Consider the following 12688-nt stretch of genomic DNA (forward strand, 5'->3'; position numbering starts at 1 on the left):
CTAACCAAATCCATATTCATAAATTTAAATTGCAAATAGAAGATGCACTAGAAAAATTGAAAAAGCTTAAATATGAAGCCAAAGAGATGGAGGTCTAAGCAGTCCTTTGGGGTGAGAAAATGATTGAAAAACTTATGTGACTTATAGCCCGTTTGGCCAAGCTGCAAAAATCAGTTTATTTTGAAAAATACTTTTTTTTAAAAGTGTTTTTCTCAAAATTACTTTGGGTGAGAAACAATTTGTGTTTGGCTAATTAGTTTGAAAAACACTTTTAAGCAATAATTAGTGTTTGACTAAGCTTTAAAAAACTGCTTTTAAATATATTTTTTTCAAAAGTGCTTCTCAAAAAAAGTACTTTTGAAAATAACCTACTTTTTTCTGCTTCTCCAAAACTGTTTCTGCTTCTCCTCAAAAGCACTTTTTTTCTTCCAAAAAATTGGCCAAACACCTTAATTTTTAGCCAAAAGTGCTTTTGAAAAAAAAAAAACACTTTGATCAAAAAGAAGGTTGACCAAACAAACTAGGACTGGCAATATTTGCCGTTCACATGTCAACTTGTGGGTCTCATGAGTAGAAGATTTACGTGTACACTTTCCTTGGAACGCGATTTACAAGCAAAATTCCTCAAAATCTACGTCTTATCTCATGGTACACTGAACCGGGTTTTCAGCTTACAAATAAAGTGGACGAGCCTTAATTAGCAGGAGAAAACGATGGACCCGAAGGACACCGGAGCTCCCGTACTGTCGGACCGGGTTCAGATAAACGGAATTGTCGTTCCCTTGACTCTGACTGCCGGAGGACAACTCCGATGGCCTGACCGGTGTTTATCAATTGAGAAAGATGTCCTAGGGTTCGTCGTCGAAGGTTCTCGGATCAAAATCAAGGCTGTCATTGAGAGCGGAGCCGGAATTTGCTGCGCCGGTGACGGCGGAGCTCCGTTGAGGAAGACTTTCACTTTTGAGCCATTATCTGAGGATTCTCTTCGGCTTTGGAATCAAAGACTCCAAGCAGTCCTCGATTCACTCGGTAACAACTGACGACATAACCTTTGAGGAATGCAGTAGTTTATGTTCTATTAAAACTACAGTATTACAATTTATAAAGTTACTGAAATGTTATTTGGAACCATATGAAAATATTAATTCATGTTTCCGAATAATTCTCTTATAATGCGTGATTATTCATTCAGAGTAACAATGAGCTTTGGTTGAATTACATACAGGCAGGGGCGGCTCAAGAACATTGGAGGCCCGAAGCCAATTTTTTTTGTAAAAATAGCACGGTATAGCCAGTTTTCGGACTAGTCATTCAAAAATAGTCAGCGTTTACTAAGTCAATGAAAAATAGTCACTATTTTGCTGCAACAGAGACTGGTCCAGCATAATATATTGGAGTTCGGTGCACCTGTGTATGAACTCCAGCATATTATGCTGGACCGGTATACTTTGCTGACTCCAGTATAATATACTAGAGACTGGAGAGTCTAGCATAATATATTGGAGTTCGGTGCACCTGTGTATGAACTCCAGCATATTATGCTGGACCGGTATACTTTGCTGACTCCAGTATAATATACTAGAGACTGGAGCACCGGTGCTCCAAACTCCAGTATATTATACTGGACAATTATACTTGCTGGAACTCCAGTATATTATGCTGGAGTTCTAGTGTACTTATGCGGGAACTCCATCATATTATGCTGGAGTTCCAGCATACTTATCCTGGAACTCTAGTATAATATACTGGCGTATTTTTCGGGTTTTGAACAGTTCGCTCAGATTTATCTTTACATGAAAAGTGGCTAAATTTCGATTACTTTTGAAACTCGACTATTTTTGAACGACCAGTTGTAAATCTGGCTATTTTTGATTTCTCCCAAAAAAAATTTGAGGCCTTAAGCTTTAAAAAAAAATCATATAGAATAACCTGATTCATATGTCAAATTATAGTTGACATATATGAATTCTTATACATAATAATAAAAAAAATAATACTACTATGAGGTAAAAATATCAAAATAATAAATTTTAGAACAATAATAGGAAGTTAGAACAATAAAATCTAATTCTTGTCCATAACTTGATATCAGAATAAAATATCATTGTTGTTGCAGTGCTTGAAAGAATGAAAAAGAAGCAATTTAAATTTATTCAATGTCTTTTCATCCTTAAAAACTCATCCGCACTGAGAGTTTATACTTAACTATGTATTTAACCTTAAGAATATAATGAATAAACTAAAGTGAAAATACATATCACTCAACCATGATTAAGTGTTAAAAATTATATATGCAAGACAAATTTCTTCAATTTATTGGCTTGGTATAAACATCCAATGCAAATAAGTTTTTATCGTCTTTCATCCCTTATTATTTTTAGAGAATAGAGAACTTAGTTAGAGGAAAAGAAAGAATATAAAATACAAGTTTTATTATGAGAAAGAGAAAAATAATATTAATATTAGAATGTAAATTTACTATTAGTCGCCACAAATCACATTGGCTAAATAATACTCTTTTTTAGAAGATTGTTATATACTATTTTACCATAAATATTCAATATATTTTGGAAAAAAAATTATCATAGAATTAACCTATAGTATTAATTAAAAATGGGCCCTAAATATTTGGGGGCCTAAAGCCATTGCTTCATTGGCTTTACCTTATGGCCGGCACTGCATCCAGGTGAGTCAAAATAGTTTGATAAAATAGTTTGGATTATCAGGTCCTGCGGCTTTATGTGAGGGGGAAAAATGTTCATTTGAAGAAAATGTAAGATTTTTAATACTTAAGCATCAGAGATTCAATAAGTTAATCAGCTACAAAGTTCTTTTTCCAAAATTAAAGATTGCTCTTTTCATTTTGTCTTAAGTCTTGATCTGATGTGTGATAGAACATGAATATGACAGGGCCTACTAGCATATATAGTAATAGTATGTAACATAGAAGAAAAGTTAAAGCAAATGAGTGCTCACCTAATTTAAAAAAAGGAGTGCTTCCAGCTTGCTTTTCCTTAAATCTAAGAAGCTGTCTCTTACTCTCTTTAGTTAAGTTGGCGCTTCTGCGTTCTGGCAAGCTTTGCTTTTCGTCTTGCTTAAAATGATATTCTGTTCTCTTAACTACAGATAGTGAAGGGTATTGTTATATCATCATTATTCTGGTTGTTGTCGTTATTATTATTATTATTGTTATTATTTAACTCTGTCCACCAAGACTTGGACAGATAGAAATCACCCAGTGTTTTTCGCATTCACTGGGATTTGAACTTGAGACCTCATGGTTCTCAACCCACTTTTTTTACCACTAGGCCACACCCTTGGGATCTTCTTCTGTTTGTTTTTATTATTATTTATTTTGGTGTTTATACATGATATAGAATACTTGACATCATGGAATTTTAGGTCGTCCTAAGAAACTTTTTGTACTTCTGAATCCATATGGAGGAAAGCGATCTGCATCAAAGATATTTCTTGATGATGTAAAGCCCCTACTCGATGATGCAAATATTCACTACACACTGCAAGGTTTGAAATATTGAATCTTCTTATCCACGTGTGGCTGGTGTTTGTTCAATGATTTTACTTGAGTCTATGATCATGCCTTATACTCTTAATCTTTCACTCTCAGAAACTAAATATCGGTTACATGCAAAGGAAGTCGCTCATTCATTGGATCTTTTGAGCTACGACGGAGTTCTTTGTGTCAGTGGGGATGGAATTTTGGTTGAGGTAGGTTGGTCATGTTTTTTTTTTCTTTTTTTATCTTTTGTCTGGCCTATTGTTGTCTTTCGGACAATGTGGCGATGTTTCATCCCACAAAATGCGGAGATGCGGCAATATTGATTTTCAATAGAGGAAATAGGCAATGCTTAGCCATATGCGAGAATGAAGGAATGCAGTGCTTAGCCTTGTGTGAGATGAGGGCAGTGCTGAGCCCTATACTGATAATGAGGGCAGTGCTTATCCCTATGCGAATGAAGGCAATGTTTAGCCTTGTGCAGTGATGTCTTAGCCTTCCATCAGTCCGGCTCAAACAATTTTGCAGTATACTCTTCTTTTGACATATAGTACTTGATTATGGAATACCTAGCTTGTTTATTGAATGGAAGGTTATCCTTTCCTGTTGTAAGGCTCAAGATATTTTAATCTATATAAAATTCTGATTTAAAAGATGTCAAAGATGAACCCTAGTGGAAAAACTGATATGTAAATTTTACTACTTAACCAGTCAGTTCTTCCTAAGACTTTTACTCAGGTGCATTAGAGAGTGCATTAAGATCTTCAGGGTAATTATTTGTTAACTTACTGAAAGGAATTGCTAATGCCAAGAAATAAACTCATAAATTTCATGATTAAATGTAAAACAATCAAAGATCAATTTATAGTACTTATTAATAAACATTAAAAAGCTTATATATAACTATGTTGTTCTTATGCTTCATATGTATACATAGAAACATCTGAACATCATTTAAAAAGAGAAGCACAGATGCTTTGTACATTTTCCCCCCTTCCCCAAAAAGAGAAGAGAGAGAAAATAAAAGAAAGTCAAAGAGTTATGTTGAGCTTCTAAGACACATCGCACTGAAGTAGATGAAATGTCTTAGAGGTGAGTCCTGGAACAACTTCAGAGTTGCTCCACTATGATTTTGAAGGAATCCACAACAAGATTACACGCATCTCTGTTCTCCAGTTATCCTGCGTTTTAAGAGGCTTGTGCCCGGCTCTGTCTTTTAAAATTTTTGGCTATTCGTTTCTGAGGTGAATGATGATAATCATACAAGTGATCATCATGTTCTTACTTTCTTGATTTTCAATTTTTAGTAGGTAGTGAATGGACTACTTGAAAGGGAGGATTGGAGTTCTGCAATAAAGATGCCTCTTGGAGTAATACCTGCAGGTCTGTTTCCTTCTCTTGCTGGCGTTTGTATATTTTGATTAGCTTTTGTTGTGGAGCTTGATATACATGATTATGGTCTGTCACATTAAGCTTTTTTTTTTTTTTTTTTTTTACATGATTTATACCTGTAGTTGCTAAACTTCTATATACCATTATTCAAAAGGAAAAAAACCTATAGTACGCTTAATTACCAGATTAATTCTTCACTCTATCTTCTGAAAGGTCGTCAGGAGCACATGGTGCTGACACACATTTCTATGACCTACATATCTAGAATAGACGTGCGATGACACACATCAGCAAAGACAAACTATGTCTTGTCATTTTGGATATTCTTCTGCTTGGGGTGTGTGTATGTGTATGTGACTCCTTGTGACTTATAAGTCACGGGTTCGAGCCGTGGAATCGACTGCCTACATCATACCCCTTGGGCTGCGGCCCTTGCCCGGACCCTACGTGAACGCGAGATACTTCGTGCACTGGGCTGTCCTTTAGTAGGAGAAGCCTACTTGGGGAATCGAAGGGAGCCCTAACTAACAAATTATTAACAGAAAATGTGTGCACTTCAAGGACACCTTAGGATGTATATAACACTTAACAACTTATTCCAGCAAAGAAAATGCTTCAACTGCCAACAAACCAGATTAATAGCTGCAAATATATGCTAACAATTTTCAGCTTTAACCTTTTCATTCTTAGTAGTTAACTGATTAAGACCTATCTTGTTGTTTCAATAACACTGTATTTGGTAGAGGCAGCTGGATCAGGTTAGAAACTTCTTACCCCTAATATTCTAAACAACACACCCCACCTTCCCCTCCCCTCGCGCGTAAGGAACTGAAATTTGCATTTACGTTCAAGAGAGAGATTTGGACATCCTTATGAATTCCCTTCACCAGAATCTTTCTCTGATCGCAAATATTCCACATAAATTCTAATCTTGGTAGATTCGTTTTCAGCTTTGAATTTCGTTTTGGCTTTAAATGTGTAAAAACCTGAGATCCACTTGATGCTCAAGGATTTTTGTTTATGGGACTTACTGCTTCGCTCATCGTCTGTTCATTAAAGTTTTACAATATAATGTGCATAGTTTTTTTAATAGCTTTTGACCAAAACTTTAGCACATGTAAGCAATGTTGTTACTTTCGTCCACTGTCTTATAGTTGCATTTTTGTGTATGCAATGCAGGCACTTCAAATGGGATGGCAAAATCTCTTCTAGATTCTGTCGGTGAATCTTGTACTGCATTTAACGCAACTCTTGCTATTATTAGAGGTAAATAATTGCTATCCTTTTAAACTAAAATGGTGATTGCCGAACTGATGTTTCAATTTCATTTCTTTTTCTGTTGAACCAAAGAAGCTCTTTAATTCTCTATGCATGCTTTGATCAATGGCAGGGCATACAAGATCACTAGATGTAGCTACAGTTTCACAGGGGCAGAAAAGGTTTTTCAGTGTGCTAATGCTTGCCTGGGGTATGTATATTTGACATTGGCTCTTCTGGCTTTGACACTGTTTTTGTTTCATATCTGCTTAAGTTCATTGCAAATTGATATATGATTAAACTATCTGACAGGACTCTTTGTTTTTCAGGTCTTGTAGCTGATATAGATATAGAGTCCGAGAAGTATAGATGGATGGGTAGTGCTCGAATGGATTTTTATGTATGTTTTGCATCTGTTTCCTCTATTATATATTTTTCTTATATTTCAGACAGAAGTTAAAATTCCTGATTGTATCACTCGATTTATTTACAAATTCTCTAGCTTGCTATACAACTTCATTCCATGGTTTCTCTCTCTCTCTCTCTCTCTTTACTCCTTGCTCCTTCTCTTTCCTTGGAAGGTTTGGTCTCATTACGATATTTGAGCTTCACTGACCCAGAAATTTGGTCAGCTTTTTGTGTACCCGGATTTCTTCATGGACACCATTTCCGTCCCCCTTGCATCTCTCTTTTCGTATGAGGACAAAAAAAAGAAAAGAAAAAGTAGAATGCCTCTTCAGTTGATCACGTGCTTAGTGGTTCTTGTAGCCATTAAAGTATCATTGTTTGCTTTTTAATTGCTAGTCTCATAGACTCATACTGTTTTTCCAGGCAATACAGCGGATATTTTGTCTTAGAAGGTATCATGGCTGTATAAAATTTTTGGCTGCACCAGGATATGAAAATTTTGGAGAACCACTTGAACTTGAAGGTGAAATTAATGAACTTAACTCGAATCGGGTTCAGCAAAATTGCTATTGTGGTCCAGCTTTTGACATGAAGGGTTTCAACCGCAAGATTGAGGGGCCTTTTGTCTCAATCTGGCTTCATAATGTTCCTTGGGGAGGTGAAAATGTTCTCGCAGCACCCGATGCCAAGGTTGGTTGAGTTTCTTTGGACATAATTGTAAATGTTGCCTCCATTAAACTTGTGATCGGATTCCTCTCAGTGCTACTTTCAAAGTATACCAAATAGAATGGCTTCTGTAATATGTAGTTTGAATCTAGGGCTTATTTCGAATTACTTTAAATCAGGGGTTACCTTTAAAATATAACTGTGAGTGTCTGCATCTTTCATGCCAAACTTTTTAAAGGTAACTCCTGATTTAAAGTAATTCTTGGGGCATCTTCACTATACTGTTTTTTTTTTTGGGTAAGTAATCAAAGATTTTTACAAACTTTTGCACCAAGCCAGTGCAAACATAACATCACTGCTAATTGTTTTTTTTTTTTTTTTTGGGTGTAATAAGTAAGCAAAAAATTTTGTCAATCAATTACCTTTCCACATTTTGAATATAGAGTCAAAGATAAATATTTTGACTTAGCCGTAAAAAGATGAGTTTCTTTCTGTAGGCTAAAAGTAGGCTTCCTACAATACGGGCCACGATATGGGCCTAACTTTACTGATTAAGTTTTATGATGCTCTAGAGGTGAAAACCCTCTGCTTAGACTAGGACTCTTGCAGGTAGTAACTTGACATGGTAGTTTTCTTCTTTTATCTTCTCCTAACCATAAGTCTGCATTTTATGTGTAGAATATTCTGCAATAATGGCTTCATTATAGTGCCATTGCTGAAGGAACATGTCTAATCCCATACCTATAAAAGGCCCTGCACTTGCAGATGCATATACCAAGCTACTACATTTCCTCTGTTCTTTCTTTAGAAGCACTAAGCTGTGGATACTTAAATTGCGACTTTCCCGCTGCATGTTTCATTGTTTTAGCATATCTTGAAGTTCCTTTTTTCTTTTTGCGCTCATGTGCAGTTTGCAGATGGTTACTTGGACTTAGTTGTGATGAAAGATTGCTCAAAATTATCCTTGCTGGCATTGATGAGTGACTTAAATAAAGGAGGTCATGTTAGATCACCGCATGTCTTGTATTTGAAGGTTAGATTCATCATCTTAGCTCTTTAAGTAACTTCTATTATGCAAGTTCTTGTCGCGTTTATTTTTTCTTCCTTTTCTTTATTATATTTTGGAACAACTCTTACAATTCATTTTATTGTCGCCAATTAAAATAAGACCTGAAATTTTATTTTTTTCATTTTTCTGAAAGTTTCATAGATGACATAATTAAGTAAATAAAAGTGTGCTATTTAATCAGCTTAAGCTTTTAGATGAATTGATCATACACACTTCAACATGGTACCAAAGCAGGTAGAGGTCTTGAGTTCGAGTATCACTGCCACCCATTATCAAAAAGAATTTTTATGTGCTTGGCCCATAAAAAAAAAAATCAAACATGCACGTGAGCGGGCATTTAAAAGATACAATTTAGTAAATAAAGCCGTGCTCTCTTTAATAACTTAAGCTTTTAGATAAGATGGGTACCCATTTCTACAGTTTCAAATTCTGATGTTTGTCTGGTAGTGCAATCAAAATGTAATGTAATTCCTTGACCAAATAGGTTTTGGTTTTGTAGCAGCTGATTTAAACAATGACACCCTTTGCCTGAATAATCAGCAATACAATAACCCAGAGGCGGACCTATGCAATAGCTAGAGGGGTCGCTGGCACCCGTAAAGTTTGGCAAATTTTTTACGTATACATGTATATGTCTTTAGAAAATAGTGATATATTAATAGTGGGAACCCTATATACAAAACAGATTTTGGTTGAATCAAAAAGAGCATCCGCAACCTTCAAATCCTGAGTCCGCCTCTGCAATAACCCCAACCCCCAACCTTAACCCGTGCATATTCGCGTTTATGTGTTAAAATTAGAGATAAGTTATTTTTTGAAAACTCAACTATTTTGAAATTAGAGACAAGTTTTGTACATTAATTAGGATTTAACTTGAGGCTTCTCATTGATTTAAAACAACCACAGGTAAAGGCTTTTGTTTTAGAGCCTGGTCCACGATCAGATGATCCAAACAAGGAAGGGATTATTGATGCAGACGGTGAGGTCCTTGCCAGAGGTAGAGGAGCTTACAAGTCTGAGCAGAGGACATTGATGGCCTATGACAAGCTCCATATTGAAGTAGATCAAGGGTTGGCTACAGTATTTTCACCTGTCTGTTAATTTTTGTCTGGTTCAATTTATTCACCGAAAGAGAAATTAGTTCTAGTTGGTGTTTTCTGTATAGCATGATGGCGAAAGAGTGGTTAAATGAAGGAAGCATATGAATCCATTTTTTGGTGTGTGGGGCTGTGTTACTTCTGAACTTTGTCTTGAGCGCTTTTGGTGCTCACAAGTGGACTGATCTTCACCTATACAAGGTTGCCATTTTATTCTTGTGACTCCGGCTTATCCGACTGGAGACCACAAATCATTCTAGACTATTTTTGACTGTACGAACCTAATTATTTCACTCTGCCGCTTGTTGTCAAATGATATCATTTTTGAATTGTTCGCTTTATATGTCATTTTCATCTATTCATGAAAATTGATCCTTCGTCTTCTGAAACGTTGGTTCTTGTCTTCTTTGATTTAGTGTTGCTACACATCTCTGGTCATGAGTGTCATTGACCCAAATTTATTCATATTCTAAATGGGCGGGTTGGGTGGGAACCAAAGTGACATTTTGCTAATTAAAGAGCTGAAATCAAATTAAAGACAGGAAATGGAATAGATAGCGCTGCATTTACGTAAAAATAATTCAGAACTACATATAACTTATTTGTTTTATATATGCAAAGAAATACTCTTGAAGTTACGGATAGTAGATTTTCTAGTATTTTATTATGCAAGGTTTTGCTTGTATATCAAGCCTGTCCTAGTTTCTAGCTAAAGTTCGAATACAGACACTACAACTCCATCAATGTACTCCACCCTATGTAGACTTGAAATTCACTCATTTGTTTCTTCCAAAATACCTGAATACATTGAGAAATAGACAAATCACATCTTAAATACTTTTGACTTTCCAAGGAAAAAGAAAGCTAAGAGAATTGACTTGACATATAGAACAACGCCCGAATTACTGGTTTAATGATAAAGGGTCTAATAGTAAATTCAAGGTCCAGAAGTATAATCGAATTCCGCCTTTTACCTAGCATGCTAATTGTTACGCAACGCCTTCCTGATGATCTTTGGAAGGGCAACGTAAGGCTAAGCAACCGATGTCAGTGCGGTTGCTGTCCGCCAATGAGGTCCTCGCCGCACGCTAGACTAGATTGTCAGTGCCGTGCGGGAAAACCAATGTCGTAAGCAAATTGCGGAAGCTGAGAGAGAATTGGGTTTTGAATGATGATGATGATTTTATTGCTGAATGAAAATGCTGATTACAATGATGTGGTGTCGAGGGGGAGAGACACCAGAAAATGCTGATTGAAATGTTTGATTGTTTGGTCCCCCTTAATAATGCTTAAAAAAAATAAACCAACATTACAAGACTAGTCCTAATAAAGCTGTAGAAGCACACTGAAATGAAAATGATGTAAACTAGCCTATGATTACAATGAAAAGGACTTAGATTATTACAAGGAAAAACTAAGTCCGATGGCAGCATCTTTGTCTTGCGGGTCAGGGTCTGCGCGCGCGTTGCTGTGGGCGCGCGCGACACTTGATGTGCTGGCCTGAGGCTGGGCACTGGTGCTTGGCATCAGGGTCTGTGCGCGAGGCGCTGTTGGAATGGGCCTGCAGCTGGGCGCTGGCGAGGCATCAGGATCTGCGCGCGCGGCATTGTCAGGGCGCGCGGCGCTGTTGTCAATGACCAGCCCTTGGGCGCTGGCGAGAGGCATCGGTGGGGCGACAGAGGCACATGCGCGCTTGTCACTTGGCGCAGCCAAGACCACGGGGCCGACCATGGCGCTAGGCATTGTGAGGCTTGCTAGGCCGCCATGGGGCGCGGCCAAGGGGTCATGGGGCATGTCTGGAAAGCAGCCCATGACATTCTCCCCCACCTGAGTTGGCGCCGTCCTCGGAGCCTTATGATGATGATGATGATGATGATGATTCTGATGGTTGTTGGATGGGAGGTCTGCGCCCCTCTGTTCTTTGAGCTTGCTGTTGTAGCGAAGCAATGATTTCATGCGGCTGACATGGAAGACTGGATGGATCTTCCACCAGGATGGAGTTTTGACCTGGTATGTGGACTTCCCAATGCGTTTTTCAATGGGCAGGGGCCCGATGTATTTTTGTTGCAGCCGAGGGTCATGGGTCCTTTCTGCAAACAAGTACCGCTTTGGGATGCATAGCATTACTTTGTCCCCTGGTTGATGTTGGGCAAAGCAAAGATTTTGTTCGGTGAACCTTTTTGCCCGCTCTTGGGCCCTGATGAGATAGCTCCGCACTATCTCCATGTTGCGCTCCCATTCGCTCGAGAAGTTGGCAGCTCGAGGAGATTTCGGCATGGTTGATGCATTCACCGTTTGCGGGAGAAGCGGTTGCTGTCCGGTAACAATTTCAAAAGGGCTCTTGTTTGTATGATGGCTCTTTTGAGAATTGAAACACAGTTGAGCAGCATCCAGGAGCTTCACCCAATGCTTCTGTGATCCGGTTGCGAAGTTGCGGAGATATTCCTCCAGCATGTCATCGAACCGGTCTGTCTGGCCATCCGATGGTGGATGGATGTCTGTGTTGTGACTCAATGTTGACCCAAAGCACCTGAAGAGATGGGTCCAAAAGTTGCTAGTGAAGCGTGAGTCGCGCCTACTAACAATGTTTTTGGGCAGGCCCCAATGTTTGACAATGTGCGAGAAGAAGAGTCGAGCTGTATCTTCTGCTGAGATGTTTTGCGGGGCTGCTATGAAAGTTGCATAGTCTGAGAACTGATCTATGACAACCATGATGGATGCAAGATTGCCGACTTGGGGCAATCCCGTGATGAATCTGAGGGAAACACTTTCCCATGGTCTCTGAGGGACATGTGATGGCTGCGAGGGTCCCGGCTGTGATGAGTGATCCGACTTGTCCTTGTGGCATGGCTGACAAGTCTTCACACGATGATGAGCGTCACCAGTCTTTTGAGGCCGATGACATGATGGCTGATTGTTGCTGCGAAGGGTAGCCTGAACCTGGGGTTCATGTCTGTTGACTACCTTCTCCAACTGCATGGCCGAGATGTTTTCAGCGGCCATCTTTATGGGAAAGCATGGTATGGTGCAGGGCTTGGCCCCTTTTTCTCCCATCATCAGGAGCATGTTGGCATATGGTACCGGAATGGTGTTGGTTTGCCTCATGAAATCCAAACCCACTATGATGTCGAAGTCATCTATGATTGCGATGCGCAGGTCGATGCTTCCTTTGTATGGGCCAAGTTTCACTGGGACATTTGTAGTTGTTCCACCCAATGTCTGAGGTGGTGAGTTGATAGCCTTGACGCGGCCTTTGCTCTTTTGTACCACAAGACCTAGGCG

The 12688-nt window shown here is 38.5% G+C and overlaps 1 protein-coding gene across 4 annotated transcripts; it reads left to right on the plus strand.

The window, feature by feature from the left end:
* The first annotated feature begins 603 nt into the window (after positions 1 to 603).
* Positions 604 to 9747, plus strand: LOC104241636 (sphingosine kinase 1). Of its 4 annotated transcripts, XM_070167809.1 has the most exons (11): positions 900 to 1029; positions 1226 to 1285; positions 3403 to 3525; positions 3629 to 3729; positions 4825 to 4900; positions 6089 to 6175; positions 6300 to 6377; positions 6496 to 6566; positions 6998 to 7264; positions 8151 to 8273; positions 9216 to 9747. In XM_070167809.1, the coding sequence occupies exons 5-11, from the start codon at positions 4876 to 4878 to the stop codon at positions 9408 to 9410; spliced, it is 846 nt and encodes a 281-aa protein (XP_070023910.1). In that variant the 5' UTR covers positions 900 to 1029; positions 1226 to 1285; positions 3403 to 3525; positions 3629 to 3729; positions 4825 to 4875; the 3' UTR covers positions 9411 to 9747. The 4 variants fall into 4 exon arrangements, with proteins under 4 accessions (XP_009794881.1, XP_009794880.1, XP_070023910.1 ...); XM_009796579.2 differs by lacking the exon at positions 1226 to 1285 and having other exon boundaries at positions 604 to 1029; XM_009796578.2 differs by lacking the exon at positions 1226 to 1285 and having other exon boundaries at positions 610 to 1029; positions 4828 to 4900.
* Positions 9748 to 12688: the final 2941 nt, after the last annotated feature.

The sequence above is a fragment of the Nicotiana sylvestris genome, chromosome 2 (assembly GCF_000393655.2).
Source record: "Nicotiana sylvestris chromosome 2, ASM39365v2, whole genome shotgun sequence".
In the NCBI taxonomy this organism is placed as follows: Eukaryota; Viridiplantae; Streptophyta; class Magnoliopsida; order Solanales; family Solanaceae; genus Nicotiana; species Nicotiana sylvestris.

Excerpts from the sequence above, each read along its gene's own strand:
- LOC104241636 (XM_009796578.2), top strand. The coding sequence starts at position 714 with ATGGACCCGAAGGACACCGGAGCTCCCGTACTGTCGGACCGGGTTCAG. Across the intron at positions 3,730-4,827 it reads GGGATGGAATTTTGGTTGAG|GTAGTGAATGGACTACTTGA; the intron begins GTAGGTTGGTCA and ends AATTTTTAGTAG. Across the intron at positions 6,378-6,495 it reads TGTGCTAATGCTTGCCTGGG|GTCTTGTAGCTGATATAGAT; the intron begins GTATGTATATTT and ends TTTGTTTTTCAG.